The sequence below is a fragment of the Bufo gargarizans genome, unplaced genomic scaffold (assembly GCF_014858855.1).
Source record: "Bufo gargarizans isolate SCDJY-AF-19 unplaced genomic scaffold, ASM1485885v1 fragScaff_scaffold_697_pilon:::fragment_2:::debris, whole genome shotgun sequence".
NCBI classification, from domain to species: domain Eukaryota; kingdom Metazoa; phylum Chordata; class Amphibia; order Anura; family Bufonidae; genus Bufo; species Bufo gargarizans.
This window is the reverse complement of record NW_025334169.1, coordinates 408,969-431,731: the sequence shown is the minus strand read 5'-3', so window position 1 is coordinate 431,731 and position 22,763 is coordinate 408,969. Positions and strand designations below refer to the sequence as shown.

General features: G+C 42.9%; 1 protein-coding gene across 1 annotated transcript in view; it reads right to left on the bottom strand.

The window, feature by feature from the left end:
* Positions 1–22,763, bottom strand: part of LOC122922773 (complement factor H-like) — a 243,167-nt gene that overhangs the window by 208,215 nt on the left and 12,189 nt on the right. The window contains exon 2 of the mRNA XM_044273498.1: positions 5,486–5,674. Within this exon, the coding sequence (XP_044129433.1) occupies positions 5,486–5,674 (189 nt within the window). The remainder of the gene's footprint in view (positions 1–5,485; positions 5,675–22,763) is intronic.

Sequence of the window (22,763 nt, the reverse complement as noted above, 5' to 3'; positions counted from 1 at the left end):
TAGGGATAGATTTCAAATAGCTCTGATATAGCAGAAACCACTAAATTATGAAATTGCTAAATTGGGAATTGTACTTCAACCCAGAACAAAAAATGTGCTTTGACGGACACTAAATATCTTGCCCAGCAACAACAGTACAGCGGTGGGTAACGAGAGATTTAGAGGGATTTAAATTTGAGGCCTAGTATTTAGGCGCTGGGTCACCGGTATGGATTTAGTGACAGAATTAGACTTGGAAATGCACAGAAGCGTGTGTGTGAAGTTATTCTGAATGACCCAATGTGCACCTTCAATATTATATACCCTTTTAGGGATAGATTTCAAATAGCTCTGATATAGCAGAAACCACTAAATTATGAAATTGCTAAATTGGGAATTGTACTTCAACCCAGAACAAAAAATGTGCTTTGACGGACACTAAATATCTTGCCCAGCAACAACAGTACAGCGGTAACGAGAGATTTAGAGGGATTTAAATTTGAGGCCTAGTATTTAGGCGCTGGGTGACAGGTATGGGTTTAGTGACAGAATTAGACTTGGAAATACACAGTAGCGGGTGTGTGTGAAGTTATTCTGAATGACCCAATGTGCACCTTCAATATTATATACCCTTTTAGGGATAGATTCCAAATAGCTCTGATATAGCAGGAACCACTAAATTATGAAATTGCTAAATTGGGAATTGTACTTCAACCCAGAACAAAAAATGTGCTTTGACGGACACTAAATATCTTGCCCAGCAACAACAGTACAGCGGTAACGAGAGATTTAGAGGGATTTAAATTTGAGGCCTAGTATTTAGGCGCTGGGTGACAGGTATGGGTTTAGTGACAGAATTAGACTTGGAAATACACAGTAGCGGGTGTGTGTGAAGTTATTCTGAATGACCCAATGTGCACCTTCAATATTATATACCCTTTTTGGGATAGATTTCAAATAGCTCTGATATAGCAGGAACCACTAAATTATGAAATTGCTAAATTGGGAATTGTATTTCAACCCAGAACAAGAAATGTGCTTGAACGGACACTAAATAACTCGCCCAGCTACAGCACTAGGGACAGATTTAGCTGGATATAAATTTGAGGCCTAGTATTTAGGCGCTGGGTGACCGGTATGGATTTAGTGACAGAATTAGACTGGGATATGGCCAAAAAATAAACAGACTATTGCTGGTTAAATGCACTTGGTGTGACAGCTTCACCCTGATGTAGGCTTTAGCCAAAAAACAACCACACCATTGAGGGTTAAATGCACTTGGTGACAGGCGCAGCTTGCCCCTGATTTTGTATATGGCCAAAAAATGAACAGACTATTGCTGGTTAAATGCACTTGGTGTGACAGCTTCACCCTGATGTAGGCTTTAGCCAAAAAACAACCACACCATTGAGGGTTAAATGCACTTGGTGACAGGCGCAGCTTGCCCCTGATTTTGTATATGGCCAAAAAATGAACAGACTATTGCTGGTTAAATGCACTTGGTGTCACAGCTTCACCCTGATGTAGGCTTTAGCCAAAAAACAACCACACCATTGAGGGTTAAATGCACTTGGTGACAGGCGCAGCTTGCCCCTGATTTTGTATATGGCCAAAAAATGAACAGACTATTGCTGGTTAAATGCACTTGGTGTGACAGCTTCACCCTGATGTAGGCTTTAGCCAAAAAACAACCACACCATTGAGGGTTAAATGCACTTGGTCGCAGCTTGTGCTGGCGCACCACAAGACACAAAATGGCCGCCGATCACCCCAGAAAAATGAGACTGACAAACGGTCTGTGCAGCCTAAAAACAGTGAGCAATTGAGGATCAGCAGCTCAATGATCCACAGCTGCAGATCGATCAGTTAATCAAGTCCTTTGGAGGAGTTAATCTGCCTAATCTCGCCCTACTGTCGCAGCCGCAACCTCTCCCTACGCTAATCAGAGCAGAGTGACGGGCGGCGCTATGTGACTCCAGCTTAAATAGAGGCTGGGTCACATGGTGCTCTGGCCAATCACAGCCATGCCAATAGTAGGCATGGCTGTGATGGCCTCTTGGGGCAAGTAGTATGACGCTTGTTGATTGGCTGCTTTGCAGCCTTTCAAAAAGCGCCAAGAAAGCGTCACAAAAGCGCCAAGAAAGCGACGAACACCGAACCCGAACCCGGACTTTTACGAAAATGTCCGGGTTCGGGTCCGTGTCACGGACACCCCAAAATTCGGTACGAACCCGAACTATACAGTTCGAGTTCGCTCATCCCTATCTGTAACCTCTTAGATGCATGTTAAATGCCCTTGATTAGTGCCTCTGCCAAATGGGGTCGTTAGAGCAGAAGGGCGGTGCTTATGCGAGTGCTGAACCCCCCTCTCCCTTGCAGGAGAGACTCGTGCAGCAATTAGACTAGGTCACTGTATTATGCTGCTCACTATGTACTTAAAGGGACACTGACAGGCCTTCTGAGCATAATTAGATCTTTATATGCCCCCCTAGGTCTTATAATAAGTTTCCAATTTATATCAGTATTATCCCTGTGCGCATTGTAAAACGTGAAAAATAATCTTTATAATCACCTGTCCTTTCTGCCCAAGGGGCGTTCTTTGTGCCGCATTTGTGCCCAGCCCGCGCACCCTCGCTCGCCGGGATCACATTGCGCCTGCGTCCCCTATTGAGGCCGATGACCGTAACTTCGTATTGGGCAGGCGCGGGATCTCCGAATGTCAGGGACAGGAAAATACCGCCCAGCAAAGTGAATTCTAATGAGATGGGCGTGTCTAAGGATCCGGCAGTCGGGACGCGGCTGGGCACAAATGCAGCACAAAGAACGCCCCTTGGGCAGAAAGGACAGGTGATTATAAAGATAATTTTTCACGTTTTACAATGCGCACAGGGATAATACTTATATGAATTGGAAACTTATTATAAGACCTAGGGGGGCATATAAAGAGCTAATTATGCTCAGAAGGCCTGTCAGTGTCCCTTTAAAGTGACATGACAGCCTTCGGGCTGTTTCACACCAGAGAGTCCTTTGCCGGAATCGCGTTCCGTGTGTGAGTGCGATCCTCCGCTCTGGACTTGCAGGAGCGCACGGCATTATCATGATTTATAATGCTATGTGTCTCTGCTTGACCTTATTTCTACAGAATCATACTGACAGCTTTATGTCACTATGATTCTGTGGAAAAAAAGCCCATGCAGAGACACATAGCATTATAAATCATGATAATGCCGTGCGCTCCTGCAAGTCCAGAGCGGAGGATCGCACTCACACACGGAGCAAGATTCCCACAATGGACTCGCTCGCGTGAAACAGCCCTTATTCTGTATCAGTACGATTACTGCATTACCACATTTTGGATAGTTTTTTTTATTAAATCTTGCTACTTTTACAAAATTCCATAACTTTTTTTATATTTGGATCTACAGTATAAAGTTATTTGAGTGCTATTTTGGGGGGTGGGGGACTGTAGTTTTTATTGGACTGTAGTTTTTATTGGTATCATTTTAAAGTATGTTTGCCTTTTAGATAATTTTTTTATTTATTTTTTGCAGGGATAAAGACATACACAAAAAGCAATTCATACATTGTGCAGGAAAAAAGATTTTTGGGATTTTAACAGTTCAGACATTAATATAATTATTGTTTATTTACTTTTATATTTAACCCCCCCAGGACCCTGCCATTTTTTCACCTCATGTCACTTTATGTGGTAATAACTTAGGAATGTTTTTACTTATCCAAGTGTTTCTGAGATTGTTTTCTTGAGACACAATGTAAAGGTAAATTGTAGTTGATATGTCTTATCTTTATTTATAAAAAAAATCCCAAATTTATGAAAAATGTGGAAAAAATTGCTATTTTCTAAATTAGAATTTCTCTGCTTTTAAGACAGATAGTAATACCTATTAAAATAGTAATTAATTAACATTCACCATATGTCTACTTTATGTTTGCATCGTTTTGTGAATGTCATTTTATTTTTTAAGGGCTTGTTCACACGAACGTAAGGGCTCTGTGCCCGTGCTGTGGGCAATGCATGGGCACTGACTGTGGGGCAGCCTCATGTGGATCGCAGACCCATTCACTTGAATGGGGTTCGCAATCCATCCGTTCCGCAAAAAAATATATCTTTTGGCGGAACGGAAGCACGGAACGGAATACCACAGAAGCACTCCGTAGTGCTTCCGTGGGGTTCCGTTCCGCACCTTCGGATTTTCAGACCCATTCAAGTGAATGGGCCCGCATCCGTGATGCGCAATGTACACGGCTGGTGACCCGTGCATTGCGGAACCACCGTATGTGGCCCACAGCATGGGCACGGAGCCCTTACGTTCGTGTGAAGAAGCCCTGAGGGTGTTAGAAGGCTTTGATTTTTTTAAGCAAGTTTTCACATTTTTAAGGAAATTTCCTCAAGTATTAATTGAGTTTTGAAGTCACTTTCTCGGGCTTTGTAGTAGGAACCAGCCATAAATGACCCCACTTTAAAAACTAGACAGCTCAAGTTATTTCAAACTGATTTTTACAAATATGTTAACGCTTTAGGCCTGTTGCCCACGAACATACTTTCTTTCCGTGTCCATTCCGGGTTTTTTTGCGGACCGTATACAGAACCATTCATTTCAATGGGTCCGCAAAAAAAACGGAAGGTACTCTGTGTGCATTCCGTTTCCGTATTTCCATTCTGCAAAAAAATAGAACTTGTCCTATTATTGTATGCATCACAGGCAAGGATAGTACTGTTCTATTAGGGCCCAGCTGTTCCGTTCCGCAAAATAAGGAATGCACAAGGATGTCAACCTTATTGTTTGCGGATCCGTTTTTTGTGGACCGCAAAATACATACGGTCGTATGCAAGAGGCCTTATACCTAGAGGCTCTGCTCTCTCTGCAACTGCAGCACCCTCTGCAATTTGACAGGACCAGGTAGTGTCAACATCATCACATCTGGCCCTGTCAAAGTGTAAGGGTCCATTCACACGTCCGTTGTTTCTTTCCTGATCTGTTCCGTTTTTTGCGGAACAGATCTGGACCAGATCTGGACCCATTCATTTTCAATGGGTCCTGAAAAAAATCGGACAGCACAATGTCTGATTTTTTTTCAGGACCCATTGAAAATGAATGGGTCCAGATCTGGTCCAGATCTGTTCCGCAAAAAACGGAACAGATCAGGAAAGAAACGGACGTGTGAATAGACCCTTAAGGGTGTGGCAATTACAGAGTCTCTCTCTAGGTGTAATGGCAACACCCCCAATGCTCCTCGAGACTCATTTGCAGGCACATAGGAATATGGGACCAAAACAGATGTCTTTAGCTTCCAAGTGCATATGCAACAGGTCAGCCAGTTTCATAGGTAGAAATCTGCTGACAGATGCTGCTTAAGTTTTTTTTTAATTACCGTAAATTGTCCCACAGAAATTCAAAAAAAGATATATACATTTGAGTTTAACTTCTATACAATTTCAGTATGAATCTAATATAATATAGCTGCGTTGGACAGGAATACTTACGTTTGCATTGACCCTTTGTATACGTTTGCCATTTTCCTGATTTACAAATCATCTTAATCGATCCAAGGCGAGTATATCCAGGTCGGCATTGGAAAACTGCTTCAGTATTTTCAGGATATGACTCATCTTCCCAGTCACCCAGCAGTTCTGCTTCTACCCTTCTGTCTGGCTTCTTGCATGACTTTAAATCTAGTTAAAAATAAATCAAGTTATACGATAATTGATAAAAGGCATACAGTTAAAGGCTACATTATAATTTGTGTTGAGTGAAGCGAAGCATCTGAAATGGAATTCGGTCTGAATTTTGGGAAAAATTTGATTCTAAAAGAAGCCACATTTCCTCACCTTTTGTGGTAACAAATAATTTTTACTAAAATACTCTCCTCATCCACTAGAGATGAGCAAAGTTTTAGAAAATTCGATTCGGCTGCTTCACCAAATTTTTTTTAAAAATTTGCTTTGTGCTGAATTATTATTAGTCACGAATCGCATTTTTTGTAAGTAATGGCAATAATACCGCCCCCATCATTGTATCCTTCAGATGCCGCATTCATACATGTAAAAAAGTGTAAAATTAACATTTAAAAAAATGTCATCAAACTTACTGCCTCCATTTTCTTGAGCAGGGTGGGCCGCCGCCATCTTGCTTAAAGATCTGGTGCGAAATCTCGCTCAACCTGAGATTATGCATGTCATCACGCTGACTGGCATGATGACGTCATATATAACGGTGCATGGAATTTTCGACCAAGATCTTCAATCAAGATGGTGGCCCCCGGCCCATTGCAAGCAAATGGAGGAGGTAAGTATGATTTTTTTATTAATTTTTTTACACTATTTCAGGTGAAATCTATTTGCTACCATGAAGCACGAGGAAATTCGGCTTTACGGCAAATCAAATTTATCCGGAAATTCCGATCAAATTCCACTTTGATGCGCTCATCTCTAGACGTCACTATGTGATCACGCCATGAGCACACGTTGATGTCACAATGCTTAGGACAAGTCCTTTGTCAGGTCTTTTTCAATCAAGAGGGGAACGGATTGCCTCTTCTCTTACCCAAAATACCATATTGCACTAGGGTATTATGGTTTTTAACGGCCATTAGACGGGTGCACTTCTGTCTAAACAGCCGTTAACAAATGGCCCCATTAATCAATTTGATGAATGGGTTTTTTTGCATAGCGATTTGTGACTAAGGCAACTTTCACACTGGCGTTTTGGTTTCTGTTTGTGAGATCCATTCAGGGATCTCACAAGCAGTCTAAAACAGATCAGTTTTGCCCTTAATGCATTCTGAATGGATAAGGATCCGCTCAGATTGCATCAGTATGGCTCAGTTTGGCTCCGTTCTGCCTCCATTCCGCTTTGGAGGCGGACACCAAAACGCTGCTTGCTGCTGATGAAACTGAGCCAAACGGATCCGTCCTGACACACAATGTAAGTCAATGGGGACGAATACTTTTTCACTGACACATAATAGCACAATAGAAAACGCATCTGTCCCTCATTGACTTTTACCGGTGTTCAAGATGGATCCGTCTTGGCTATGTTAAAGATAATACAAACGGATCCATTCTGAACGGAAGCATGCGGTTGTATTATCTGAACAGATGCATTTGTGCAGATCCATGACGGATCCGCACCAAACGTGATTGTGAAAGTAGCTTAATTCATTTGTAACAAATCGGATTTCTTGTCAAACTTCAGCAAAGCTGCTGAATCTAATTTTTCAAAACTTCACTCATGGCCTCATGCACACGGACGTTTTTTTTCACGGTCCGCAAAACGGGGTTCCGTTGGTCCGTGATCCGTGACCGTTTTTCCGTCCGTGGGTCTTCCTTGATTTTTGGAGGATCCACGGACATGAAAAAAAAGTCATTTTGGTGTCCGCCTGGCCGTGCGGAGCCAAACGGATCCGTCCTGAATTACAATGCAAGTCAATGGGGACGGATCCGTTTGATGTTGACACAATATGGTGCCATTTCAAACGGATCCGTCCCCATTGACTTTCAATGTAAAGTCTGGAGTTCTGTTATACCATCGGATTGGAGTTTTCTCCAATCCGATGGTATATTTTAACTTGTAGCGTCCCCATCACCATGGGAACGCCTCTATGTTAGAATATACTGTCGGATATGAGCTACATCGTGAAACTCATTTCCGACAGTATATTCTAACACAGAGGCGTTCCCATGGTGATGGAGACGCTTCAGGTTAGAATATACAAAAAAACTGTGTACATGACTGTCCCCTGCTGCCTGGCAGGTGCTGCCAGGCAGCAGGGGGCAGACCCCCCCCCCCCTGTTTTTAACTCATTGGTGGCCAGTGGGCCCCCCCTCCCCTGTTGTTAACTCGTTGGTGGCCAGTGTGCGCACCCCCCTCCCTCCCTCTATTGTTTTAATACATTGGGGCCAGTGTGCGCGCGCCCCCCCAACCCCCCCTCCCTCCCTCTATTGTTTTAATACATTGGGGCCAGTGTGCGCGGGCCCCCCCAACCCCCCCTCCCTCCCTCTATTGTTTTAATACATTGGGGCCAGTGTGCGCACCCCCCCAACCCCCCCCCCCCTCCCTCCCTCTATTGTAATCATCATCGGTGGCAGCGGAGTAGAAGATTTTCATACTTTACCTGGCTGCTGGCTGCTGCGATCTCTGTGTCCGGCCGGGAGCTCCTCCTACTGGTAAGTGACAGGTCTGTGCGGCGCATTGCTGTCACTTACCAGTAGGAGGAGCTCCCGGCCGGACGCAGACATCGCAGCAGCCAGCAGCCAGGTAAGTATGAAAATCTTCTACTCCGCTGCCACCGATGATGATTACAATAGAGGGAGGGAGGGGGGGGGGGGTTGGGGGGGGTGCGCACACTGGCCCCAATGTATTAAAACAATAGAGGGAGGGGGGGTTGGGTGGGCGCGCACACTGGCCCCAATGTATTAAAACAATAGAGGGAGGGAGGGAGGGGGGTGCGCACACTGGCCACCAACGAGTTAACAACAGGGGGGGGGGGGCCGCACAATGATATTCAAACTGGGGAGGGGGGGGGGGGTCTGCCCCCTGCTGCCTGGCAGCCCTGATCTCTTACAGGGGGATATGATGGGGTTAATTGTACTATCATATCCCCCTGTAAGAGATCGGGTGCTGCCAGGCAGCAGGGGGCAGTCTTGTACAAAGTTTGCAGTGTATTCTAACTAGAAGCGTCCCCATCACCATGGGAACGCTTCTGTGTTAGAATATACTGTCGGAAATGAGTTTTCACGAAGTGAAAACTTAGATCAGAAAAAGCTTTTATGCAGACGGATCTTCGGATCCGTCTGTATGAAACTAAAACCTACGGCCACGGATCACGGACACGGATGCCAATCTTGTGTGCATCCGTGTTCTTTCACGGACCCATTGACTTGAATGGGCCCGTGAACCGTTGGCCGTGAAAAAAATAGGACAGGTCATATTTTTTTCACGGCCAGGAAACACGGCTCACGGATGCGGCTGCCAAACGGTGCATTTTCCGATTTTTCCACGGACCCATTGAAAGTCAATGGGTCCGTGAAAAAAAACGGAAAACGGCACAACGGCCACGGATGCACACAACGGTCGTGTGCATGAGGCCATCTCTAATGATAATACATAGGTAACAATGTCAGCAAGAACTTACCACATACTGAATATACAGTATGCAATGCTATTGTGATATCCTGCAATTTTATTTGTACACCTTATTATGTACAGACCTTGTAGACAGGATAAAGATCCCAAAATGTGTCGGCTTGCACAGAAGGGAACTGATTTTGGACACTTGCAGCTGACATGTATAGAAATGTGCTTACCATATACTGTATATTAATAACGCTATCAGGCTCTTTCTCGGGGCTCCACTGTAAAGGGCTAAAACAATGCAAGGTTGAATTAAAGAGGACCTGTCACCACTCCTGACATGTCTGTTTTAATAGCTACATGCATTCCCCGTGTAATAACAATTCTGGAGCATCTATTCTTATGGCTCTATGTTGTGCCATTCCTTTATTACTCCTGCTAGAAGTTCTGAATGAATTGCTAGCAGTCTGCAGTAAGGGTACAGAGGGGTGGTAACCAGTTAGGGGGTGTCCCTGCACACTCTGACTCTATCCAACCAGTGCTGCCATTGTCAGACTGTGCAAATTGGTTACCACCCCTCTGTACCCTTACTGCAGATTGCTACCAATTCATTTAGAACTTCTAGTAGAAATAATACAGGAATGGCACAACATACAGCCATAAGAATAGATGTTCCAGAATTGTTATTACATGGGGAATACATAAAGCTGGTATGTCAGGAGTGGTGACAGGTCCTCTTCAAGGGAACCACAACCTTTGGCCTCTTGCCCACGAACGTAAGGGCTCCGTGCCTGTGCTGCGGGCCGCATACAGCGGTTCCGCAATACACAGGTCACCAGCCACTTGAATGGGTCCGCAAATCTGGAGATGCGGTACGGAACAGTCGCATGGAACGGAACCCCATGGAAGCACTACGGAGTTCTACTGTGGTGTTCCGTTACGTGCTTCTGTTCCACAAAAAGATAGAACAAGTTCTATCTTTTTGTGAAACGGACGGATCGCGGATCCCATTCAAATGAATGGGTCTGCGATCCGCATGTGGCTGCCCCACTGTCGGTGCCCATGCATTGCGGACCGCATTTTGCTGTCCACAGCACAGGCACGGAGCCCTTATGTTTGTGGGCAAGAGGCCTTTCTTCACTGGAAAATTTGGAGTGCTAGCTCCTTTTTGGAATATATCTAGCAGGACATTGGCCTTGAGTCTTGTAGTAATTGCACCCACTGACTTGTAGCAATGCTGCCTTTTTATTTTGTATTATATTTACTAGTGATCTTTTAGAGGAATTACATAGTAAAGTATCATTTTTTGCAGAGGATGCTAAACTGTAAAATAGCACAGATGATAGCGCATTAGATGGTAATGTTTGAGGGCAAAGAAATGGCAAATGAGGATAAACACTGATAAATGTACGGTTATGCACATGGGAAGGAGAAATTAGATTTACACGACCATATGTAGTTTGGGGTCTGCAAAACACAGACAATGTCCATGTAACATATGTGTAACAGAAATATCAGATATTCACTCTCTTGCTATAGTGCTCTTAGCCTATTGACTGCATTAAGGGGTTAAACAGCCAGGATCGGAGCTGCTGTGCCCCTTTTTGTCATTGTACATTGAGGAGTAGTGGGAAGTTAGTGGGGGGTGTCTCTGCAGGGATTTTCCTTTCCTAACACTACTGATTAGTGAAAGGCAGCTCTGTGATAAAAAATAAAAAAAAGTTTATATGATTGGGAGAATAATTTTTGAGTAGAAATTAATTATAAGTCTGAAATGTTATAAAGTAATTAAAAAAGAAAAGAAAAACTCCCCCAAACCCCCCAAAACAGCATGCTTAGTATACAATACATTACACTGTGCACAGATTAAATAAAAAACTACATGTTAGGTATCTACGCTACCGTTATAACCTGAGAATTGTATTTATTATTTTTTAGTTCGGAACATGGACAACACAAAAGCTTTAGCAAAAAATTACAATTTTATATTTTCACAGCAAAAAAGAAACCACATAAATTAGGACTTCATTTATATGTATCCTCAATGAATGACAAAAAATAATACAATTTTTCCTACACAGGACAACCACATCAATGAAAAAATGAAAGTAAAAGTTATGTCTGTTGAAATGCAGAGAGATAAAAATGAAGAACAAATCCATCAGAAGAACAGAAAAAAACAACAGGAACCTATAGAAAAATGGATCCTGTAAAAAAAAAAAAAAAAACGGATCCTGTGCATCACTTGTGTACATTTGGCATCCGTTCTGACATTTCCATCTGAGATCCGTTTTTTAAACGGAAAAAGGTACTGCATGTAGTACTTTTTTTTTTACTGTATCTGTTTTTCTACCGGATCCATTTTTTTTTACAGGAGTGTTGTTCTATTGTCTGTTCTGGTGGTTCAGAAGAACAGAAAATTAAGTGGAGATGTGAACTCTCCCTTATAAATATAGCCATGTAATTTCCTATTCAGAAGTTATGCTTATTACTCCCCAAATCTGACAGCAAATGACTATAAATCCCTCTGGGTTTATACTTCAGGGCTGATTTTGTCTTAAAAATGGAACCAGATCCCATTAAAAACAAGAAATAGTTGGTTCGCAAACATACTGGTGAATAAAGAGGCATGACTTTACATTCCTGTGGTTTCTTTGTAGTTGATATAATATTTTAGCTCGATATAACAAAAGGCAAATCCTATTGTAATAGGCAATAACTATTCTTCAAGCAAATAATACTGTATCTGCAAAACTCAGGCACAGCCACAAGGGGGCAGCATATAACCACACATTTTCTCTGAACATACTTTTCATTTAGCTTTGTATTGAGATGACAGAGGAGCAAATCACTGACAAATATTTTTAACGAATTTACCAATCAGCAAAGTAAAGCAAAGCTGATTGACTGAAAAATCATTTTTATGAAATGTAAATTTTTGTCATGAAAGAAATATATTACCCTTCCCTTAATAATAACAAATTAAAATAATAATCTGATCAATAGTAAAAGAAAACCCACTACAAAACAGTTAGTGGAATCATAAATGCATAGAACCTCAATATGAAAATGGTAGATCCGGATCTAGGACATGCAACTGTGTCACCTACTGGCTGGTGCCACATTAATTGCTTGTTCAGAACATCAGGGTGGCCTACATCACTACATAATCACTCTAAGGCCTCATGCACACGACCGTTGTGTGCATCCGTGGCCGTTGTGCCGTTTTCCGTTTTTTTTCGCGGACCCATTGACTTTCAATGGGTCCGTGGAAAAATCGGAAAATGCACCGTTTTGCAGCCGAGGCCGTGATCCGTGTATCCTGTCCGTCAAAAAAATAAGACCTGTCCTATTTTTTGACGGACAACGGTTCACGGACCCATTCAAGTCAATGGGTCCGTGAAAGAACACGGATGCACACAAGATTGGCATCCGTGTCCGTGATCCGTGGCCGTAGGTTGCTTTCATACAGACGGATCCGAAGATCCGTCTGCATAAAAGCATTTTCTGATCTAAGTTTTCACTCCGTGAAAACTCATTTCCGACAGTATATTCTAACACAGAGGCGTTCCCATGGTGATGGGGACGCTTCTAGTTAGAATACACTGCAAACTTGGTACAAGACTGCCCCCTGCTGCCTGGCAGCACCCGATCTCTTACAGGGGGATATGATAGCACAATTAACCCCTTCAGGTGCGGCATCATATCCCCCTGTAAGAGATCAGGGCTGCCAGGCAGCAGGGGGCAGCCCCCCCCCCCCCCTCCCCAGTTTGAATATCGTTGGTGGCACAGTGTGCCCCCCCTCCCTCCCTCTATTGTATTAAATCGTTGGTGGCACAGTGTGCCAACCACCATCGGCCCCCCTCCCTCACTCTATTGTATTAAATCGTTGGTGGCACAGTGTGCCAACCACCATCGCCCCCCCCCCCCTCTATAGCAGTAACATTGGTGGCAGTGTGCGGTCTCAACAGTAGAAGATTCATACTTACCTGCTTCTTGCTGCTGCGATGTCTGTGTCCGGCCGGGAGCTCCTCCTACTGGTAAGTGACAGTTCTTTAGCAATGCGCCGCACAGACCTTTCACTTACCAGTAGGAGGAGCTCCCAGCCGGACACAGACGTCGCAGCAGCAAGAAGCAGGTAAGTATGAATCTTCTACTGTTGAGACCGCGCACTGCCACCAATGTTACTGCTATAGAGGGAGGGAGGGGGGCGATGGTGGTTGGCACACTGTGCCACCAACGATTTAATACAATAGAGGGAGGGAGGGGGGCCGATGGTGGTTGGCACACTGTGCCACCAACGATTTAATACAATAGAGGGAGGGAGGGGGGGGGCACACTGTGCCACCAACGATATTCAAACTGGGGAGGGGGGGGGCTGCCCCCTGCTGCCTGGCAGCCCTTATCTCTTACAGGGGAATATGATAGTACAATTAACCCCTTTAGGTGCCGCACTTAAAGGGGTTAATTGTGCTATCATATCCCCCAGTAAGAGATCGGGTGCTGCCAGGCAGCAGGGGGCAGTCTTGTACAAAGTTTGTAGTGTATTCTAACCTGAAGCGTCCCCATCACCATGGGAACGCCTCTGTGTTAGAATATACTGTCGGATTTGAGGTTCACGAAGTAGCTCATATCCGACAGTATATTCTAACATAGAGGCGTTCCCATGGTGATGGGGACGCTTCAAGTTAAAATATACCATCGGATTGGAGAAAACTCCAATCCGATGGTATAAAAGAACTCCAGACTTTACATTGAAAGTCAATGGGGACGGATCCGTTTGAAATGGCACCATATTGTGTCAACATCAAACGGATCCGTCCCCATTGACTTGCATTGTAATTCAGGACGGATCCGTTTGGCTCCGCACGGCCAGGCGGACACCAAAACGACATTTTTTTCATGTCCGTGGATCCTCCAAAAATCAAGGAAGACCCACGGACGAAAAAACGGTCACGGATCACGGACCCACGGACCCCGTTTTTGCGGGCCGTGAAAAAAAACTGTCGTGTGCATGAGGCCTAAGTACAACATTCTTGTAGACTAGCAACCTCTTGCTCAATAGACTAACAGGGAGGAAAATAATTTAAAGACTGTAGATGGTGCAAAGCTGGAAATCATTACTTAGGTTTAGGCCTCTTTCACACTACAGTATGTTGCATTCAGTGTTTTGCGTTCCGTTTTTCACGGATCCGTTGTTCCGTTTTTTGCTTCCGTTGTGGTTCCGTTTCCGTTCCGTTGTTCCGTTCCGTTTTTCCGTATGGCAAATACAGTATACAGTAATTTCATATTAAAAATTAATCTGAACATTCTCCTCTTGGTTCAACTTAAGCCTCATTCACACCTCAGTGTTTTGGTCAGTGAGTCCCATCAGTGATTGTGAGTCAAAACTAGGACTGGAGCCTCCACAGACATCAGGTATAATGGAAAGATCTGCACCTGTTCTGTGTTTAGAGCCGCACCTGGTTTGGGCTCAAAATCACTGATGGAAATCACTGATCAAACACTGACATGTGAATTAGGCCTTACTGAGATCAATATCTGTATCTAAAAGCTGCAACCCAAGCCTTGACAACCCTTGATGGAGCAATTCTGTCATGAGCCACCTGGCCGTGAGCATAGGAAAGGCCACTGACAATTTCTTAGTTATCACTAGTGTTGAGCGCGAATATTCGAAAAGCGAATTTTTTTCGCGAATATCGCAACTTCGCGATTTCGCGAATATTTCGAATATAGTGCTATATATTCGTAAAAACGAATATTCGTTTTTTTTTTGTTTTGTTTTTTTTTCACAAAATTACAGTACACATATAATTGATTGTTTCCCAAAGGTCCAACAGCTCAGATCTTACTCACATTGCCTAGAAAGTGATTGAGGCGCGAATCTTCGTAAGGCGATTTTATTAGCGCACATGCGAATATCGGCACGTCCCAGAACAGAGGCAAAGGGCTTTGCATTCATACATTAGTGAATTGAGTTGCGAATCTTCGTAAGGCGATTTTATTAGCGCACATGCGAATATCTACACTTGTCCCAGAACAGAGGCAAAGGGCTTTGCATTCTTACATTAGTGATTGAATTGAGCTGCGAATCTTCGTGAGGCGATTTTATTAACGCAAATGCGAATATCTACACTTGTCCCCAGAACAGAGAGGCAAAGGCTTGTGCATTCATATAGTATAGCACCATATTCGCGAATACGTAGAACTTCGTAAAATTCGATTTACGAATATTCATATTTTTTATTTTAGTTTCCACCTTACAGATTACATTGATTTGTACTCTGTCAACTACAGTCATCACCCCCCTCTGTATCTCGATTGATTCCCAAAAGTCCAAAAGCTCAGCTCTTACTCACAGTGCCTAGAAAGTGATTGAGGCGCGAATCTTTGTAAGGCGATTTTATTAGCGCACAGGCGAATATCGGCACTTGTCCCAGAACAGAGGCAAAGGGCTTTGCATTCTTACATTAGTGATTGAATTGAGTTGCGAATCTTCGTAAGGCGATTTCATTAGCGCACATGCGAATTTTGCATCTCATAATATGTATTATGCGATGCGAAAATTCGAATTATCGCATATGCGAAATAATAACGAATTCGAATATTCGCGAATATTTTACGAATATTCTTTCGAATATTCGCGAAATTTCGCGAATTCGAATATGGGACATGCCGCTCAACACTAGTTATCACACTGTATTTCATTGTGCGATGCAAGGTTGTCATGAGCCACCAAGGAGTATTATAGGAAATGTCTGAGGCCTCTGCTCAGGAAAAGACCAGAGATAAGGAACATATTAGTGTCATTTCACTGTACAAGAAGCACAGGAAACAAAACTATGGGCATACAATTCAAGTGAAAAGAGATAGCACCCTAAAAACAATACATATAGAAATGTAAAATATTAAAGGCCCTACCAATTCCTCTCATTATTAAATTATTGATGACTGATAAAAACTATGGGGCAGATTTATCATTACACTTACATCTTACTCCACTTTTACATATGTCCAAAGTCACTTTTGGCTAAGTCAGATGTATTAATGGTCCTTTAATACTGTGATAAATGTGGTTTAATGATAGAAGTTTATCCTTCAGTAACTGGCTTTACAAAAGTCGCACGTCTTTACGAAAAAGTCGCATGTTCTATTAAAAAGTCGCATAAGATAAGCATGGTTCTCACTGGAGTGAAATTGCGCAATTTTTTCAGACTTTTTTAAATTGTCGCAATAGTAAATCTGTCTAGAGATTCATTTACATAAGAAAACACGCCCACTTTCAAAAAAATGGCGAGCATAGCACAGAACCATTAAAAGTTGCACATTTTTGCGCAGTTTTAGCAACTTTTTCACTTTATTATTTTGACTTGAGCTAATGATAAATCTGGCCCTATGTATATACTGATTTGTGGTACATTGCAAGCTCCTATACCTTCTTCTTGACCGCAATATTGCTTCTCGCTTTATGAGCCACCCGTCTTTCAGCAGGCAAAGAAGCCCCAATAATCTTCTCAGCGACCTTTATCACTTTTTGCAATGTCTTTTTTGCACACTGGTACAGCCTCCATACCAAAAAGTAATACAGTGCACAACAATCGTGGGTCCACAGAGTGAATAACAATGGACCTAAAACACTGCCCTGTGGTAGTTTGATGTATGAATATTGCATGACACAATAAACCATAAAACAGATTAATAAAGCAGCAATCATACAAGATTTCTAAGAAGAACCATTAAAACTGGGTCAAACATGGTCAATAGTGTTGAGCGAAGCGATCTTCGGACCACCATAGATCCAAAGTCGCTTTGTTCAAAAGTTTGTTTGAATGCTGTACGGAGATGACCGGTAATAGCTCTACATACAGATGTAATACCATTGATTTATCTTCAGACCTATTCTGTGGAACACTAAAGATAAGACAGTATGGGATAATGCTGACCACCTCACAAACATGCATGCTAGGCTCAGCATTTCTAGTGTTCGATCTGAATTTTAGAAAAAAAATTGATTCGCTGTGAAGCCGGATCTCTTCTTGCTTTGGGGTAACCAATCTATTTTTCCAGAAATGGCTGGGGAAAAAAAACACTCTCCTCATCAATTCACTTGCAGAGAGGCCGTGGAAGGCATCTTTATTGAAGATACCGCGCAAAATCATGTGTGGGGTGACATATGTCACTACGCCAGGATGTTGGCCGGCGCAATGATGTCATCATGTCACCGCCCAAGATTAACCCCTGAAAGCCCACAATTGTAGCAATCACTGAGACAGGTCATTGTTGTGACCAGTGATTGGCTAAGAGGACATTCCCAGGCGTGTTCTGCTTGTTAAGATGGTAACTAGAAGTACAAACCAGTAGGAAGCAGACGTGTCGGAGCAGTAGCTTGGTGTAGGTGAGTATATCATCTATAATGCTTTAAGTCTCTCTCAGTCCAGTGGCAACTATTTAAGCTGGAACACACCTTTAAAATTCAACTACACTTAAAGAGACCCTATCACCATGGAGTATAGCAAGTTATATTACAGATTAGCATATACAGGTTACATAACATTCAAAAACCCAGATAAACTACTGAGTACTATGAGCAGACCCTAAGAACAAAAACCACTTAGCAATGATAAATCAACCTACAAAGATAAACTGAGACTAGACAGATTTCAAATTACAAATATATTTTAATAAATACACACATATTAGAATAAAAGAGACATCAAACATCATATGTAAAGTGCGGTATACCCCTGAGGAAAAAGCACATCAAGAATATACACATATATATATGCGATAGACAAGGACAAGGATCATGTGGATCTTATCTCCCAACATTATAGAAACATAGTTAGTATATAGCCTCCAACATATAGGAAGTTAAAGTGCATGTGCAAATTTCCAAAAAAGGGTGTTTTTTCATATGCCAAAAACATATATTACACCCCCAAACTGGGATTGTATACTCATCAAAGGAACGCCTCAGAACTTCTAAATGTGAAAGTCCACTCAAGGAGACTATGGGTTAAGAATAATAACAAACTATGGCTACATGCACACGAACGTTGTTTGTTTACGTGTCCGTTCCGTTTTTTTTTTCGCAGATAGGATGCAGACCCATTCATTTCAATGGGTCCGCAAAAAACGCAGGCGAATAGTCGGGTGGCACTGCGTGAAGGTATGGGTGTGCGGTTAGCGGACGTCACTCCAGATGCTTAAATGAAGGAAGAGACCAGCACTCCTTGGTACTGCAATTATATTGGGTTTATTCGCCGCTCATAGAAGAGGTGACTCGCGTTTTGACACATGCAAGTGCCTTTATCAAAGCGATGTGAGCAGCATTTAAGCACACCGCGTGCTGTCCACATCAGTATGTCCGTTCCATTGCCCTGCAAAAAAAATAGTGCATGTCCTATTTTTTTCTAGTTTGCGGACAAGGATGGGCATCCGCAATTTAATGCATCCACATTTTATATTCACTGTATATGTTTTTGGCATATGAGAAAACCCTTTTTTGGACATTTGCACATGCACTTTAACCTCCTATATGTTGGAGGCTATATACTATGTTTCTATAATGTTGGGAGATACGATCCACACATGATCCTTGTCCTTCGCATATATATGTGTATTCGGCCCCATGCACACGGCCGTGTGCGGGCCGTGGAACCGCGGCCTGGATCCCTCCTGAGAGCAGGAGCGCACGGCGTCACTGGTTGCTATGACGCCGTGCGCTCCCTGCTGCCGGCACAGTACAGTAATACACTGGTATGATCTATACAAGTGTATTACTGTATTGCGGCGGCAGCAGGGAGCGCACGGCGTCATAGCAACCAGTGACGCCGTGCGCTCCTGCTCTCAGGAGGGATCCAGGCCGCGGTTCCACGGCCCGCACACGGCTGTGAAACACGGCCGTGTGCATGGGGCCTTCTTGATATACTTTTTCCTCAGGGGTATACCGCACTTTACATTTGATGTGTTATGTCTCTTTTATTCTAATATATGTGTATTTAATAAAATATATTTGTCATTTGAAGCCTGTCTAGTTTAGGTTTATCTTTGTGGGTCAGGTTATATTACAGTAGGGAGGAGGTACAGATAATTAAACATGCATAGTGACAGTAAGTTCAGTCATTATGTTATGAGAGAAAACAGTTTGTGGGGGCGGCCATCTTGTGACTGGCAGCTCAGAGTGCTGGGTGCATACAAGCCCCACCCCACATTCTAGGCCTGTGAGCTCTGCAGTCACAGCAGTCAGAGCTCTTATCAGTGTCACTAGTGCTCACAGCCACCTTGTCTATAACCACATGATAATTCAGATAGGCTTAGATATACTGGATAAGTGGCCCTATCATGTGCCATATTAATAGTCATATTGTGCTGCTAGTCTTGTGTATTTGAAGCAGTGCCATTTATTCAGTGTATCTAACCCTATAATGTGTAATGAATGCTATGCTGCAAAGCCAATAGGGCAGATGGCGCCGCTCCCCGTCATTGTACCCCTCAGAGGCTGCGTTCATACATGATCGTGGCTTCTGATATAAATAACAGAGTGTAAAATAAATAAAAAAATAATTCAAGCAAGATGCCGGCGGCTGGCCTATAGCGAGCAAATGGATATTGTAAGTATGAATGTATATATGCCTGTATGCATATGTGTTTGTTGATGTTTAACTGTATAACTGTAGAAGTCCACATAAAGCTGACATAACCCTCAGGCTTTCACTCTTACACTTGGTGCCGCAGATTTGTATCTGTAGTGGAGGGAGCAGGAACCCAGGAGGAATCATATACTGTATACTGTGGGTGGAAGAGCTGTGCATATAATGTTTACTGTGGGTGGAGGAGCTGTGCATATACTGTGGGTGGAGGAGCTGTGCATATACTGTATACTGTGGGTGGAGGAGCTGTGCATATACTGTATACTGTGGGTGGAGGAGCTGTGCATATACTGTGGGTGGAGGAGCTGTGCATATATTGTATACTGTGTAGGGGAAAGCTGTGCAGATACTGTATACTGTTGGTGGAGGAGCTGTGTATATACTGTATACTGTGGGTGGAGGAGCGGTGCATATACTGTATACTGTGGGTGGAGGAGCTGTGCATTTATACTGTAGGTGGGAGAGCTGTTTATATATTGTGGGTGGGGGCGCTGTGCATATAGACTGTAAGTGGAAGAGCTCAGTTTTGAGGAGGGGGGGGGGGAGGGTTGGGATATACATATGTCTTGGGCTCCTGCCCTCTGATGTTTTAAGACTCTAGGAACACCCCTGGTGAGAGCTGATGCCTTCTTAAACAGATAAACGGCGGGAGCCTGGGTTTCAGACCCCTGCCGATCAGCTGCTGCTGATCTATACAATCTATTTGAGATCTTTGAATATAGCAGGATCTGTTCATTTTCTAGAGTATCATTTCAGTCAGAAGAGAATCAGACCCTCAGGTGGGGAGTGGAAGCTCAAACAGAAATACTTTTGGCAGAAAGTACACAGATATGGATCTGATGGTTACCAGGAGCAATTGAAAAATGGACAAATGCTGTTCTCTGAAACAATTGGACCAGATGTTTGCAGTTGATGCCCTGTAAATATTTTGGAAGAATTAGTTCCTGTATGTATGTCTTTCCTCCAGTCTCCATGATTCCATATAATCTTTAGTAATTTGTAGCAGAGAATAGTCTATGATTTTCTTGGCTCCATTTTGGCCTGAGCATGGTTTCCGGCTTCATAAGTCTCTATCAAAAGGGTTGCTCTGGAATCTTCCACTTATCAAGGATCTCCTGTTTCAGAAAGGCATGTTTAATCTCCACATTGACAATCTAGAGGGAGCTGAACCCGGAGATACCCTTATTTTCACCCCGGCAGCCCCCCTGATGTTGGCATCGGCGGTCTGATGCGCTCCCTTGCCCTATGCTAGATAGCGCAGGGCACGGGCTCTTTTGTTTTCAATAACACACTGCCGGGCGGAAACTAGCCGTTTTACTGGCTAGGGCAGTGCTAAATCCTGCCCATCAGTGCTGGTGATGTCACCGGGGTTCCTGGCAGCCCCATGGAGAGCTTGATACGTCACCAGATCTCCAAAAAATGCATTTGCCCTGCGCGATTTAGCGCAGGGCAAAGGAGAGCATCGGAGCATGAACTGCTCAGATGCTCATGCCAGGGGGGCTGCCGGGGTGAAAATGGAGGTATGTCCGGGTTCAGCTCTGAACCCGGACAACCCCTTTAAGATGGGCAGCATATTAAACCAAGGTCTTTGTGGAGCTGTTGTAGAAACTTTACTCCAGGCTAGAAAGCCTACAACCAATAAGGTATACACAAGGCTTTGGAAGAATGTTCCTGTCAGATGGATGAGTCATCTCACGTTTATACTGACATTCCTACTATCCTGCAATGTCTGCAAGAAGTGTTCAAAAAAGGACTTAAATGTAATATCTTTAAAGTCAATGGCTATAAATGCCATGACAAATGGGAAGTTCTTCAATCACCCACTGTTTTCTAGGTTTTTTAAGGCTATTAAGAGGCTAACATTCTCTAGTTCTCAAGAAAGGTGTCTTATCACTCTCTGAACCCTTCAGATGTAAATCTAAAGTACTATTTCTTATTGTTGTTAACTCAGCTAAGAGATGGATGGAGGTCCAGGCATTTTCTTCCAATTATCTCTGAATCCGTGCTGATGGTGTGGTTTTGCAAACATTTCTTTGTTCAGGCCTGAAGGGTCTTCTACTCAGAATGTTAACAAAGAATCCTTCCTGCCTACATTCTTTCCTATTAGGATGCGCATCAGAAAGAGTAGCATTCTCTGAATATAAAAAGGGTCATTGTCATTTATTTGGATAGAACTGAAGAATTCAAGTGTCTAAGAACATTTTATCTTGGTTTGTTGTCCAAGGTTAGTTTAGCTCTATGAGCTATTTACTTCACGTTTTATGTTGCCGTAAGACGATAAAGAAAGTGAAAATGTATTCTTACCTGTAATTTTGTTTCCCCCCAGTCCATAGACAGCCTACTTATATCCCTCCCAATGAAGATTTGGGCAGCAATTTGTCTATATTTATTACACATGTGGCTTAGGGAACAGGTGGACTTTATAGATACTGAGATTATGTATACTAATTCTGTCTCATCAGTAAGTGAGGTAGGCTGGTCCTGGGGTAAAGACTAGGAGACAAAATATCCATCTCCATGCTGCCTATGGACTAGAGGAAAGCAGCATTACAGGTAATTTTCAATATTGTATCTTGAATGGGAGCTGAGCTGCAGTATCTGGTAATGGCTACTACATGGCTTTACAGTGTAAAGTAATATGAAGAAGAACTATTTCAGAGGCGCTACCATGGAATATAATCCAATGTACTACTGACAATTTGGTATTTTATTGATAGGTGTATTTACTTTGTAGTTTTGGGACTGCACTGGTCCCTTTGTCAGGCACTTAATAACATAATTTAGTGACGCAAACTAAATATTAAGATACAATTTTGGTGGTAAACATCAACAAAAGGGTTGGAGTGATACGTAAACATAGTACAAACTACATAAAAATAAATAGAGCAATCTAAATTTTATATATATATATATATATCTTTTCACCAAACAATTTAAAAATGTCCATTTGTTTTTCCGGTGATAAAAACCAATAAAATCAGCAACCAGATATAAACAAAGCAAATCAATCCTAAATAAAATTGTTCTATGATTGAAG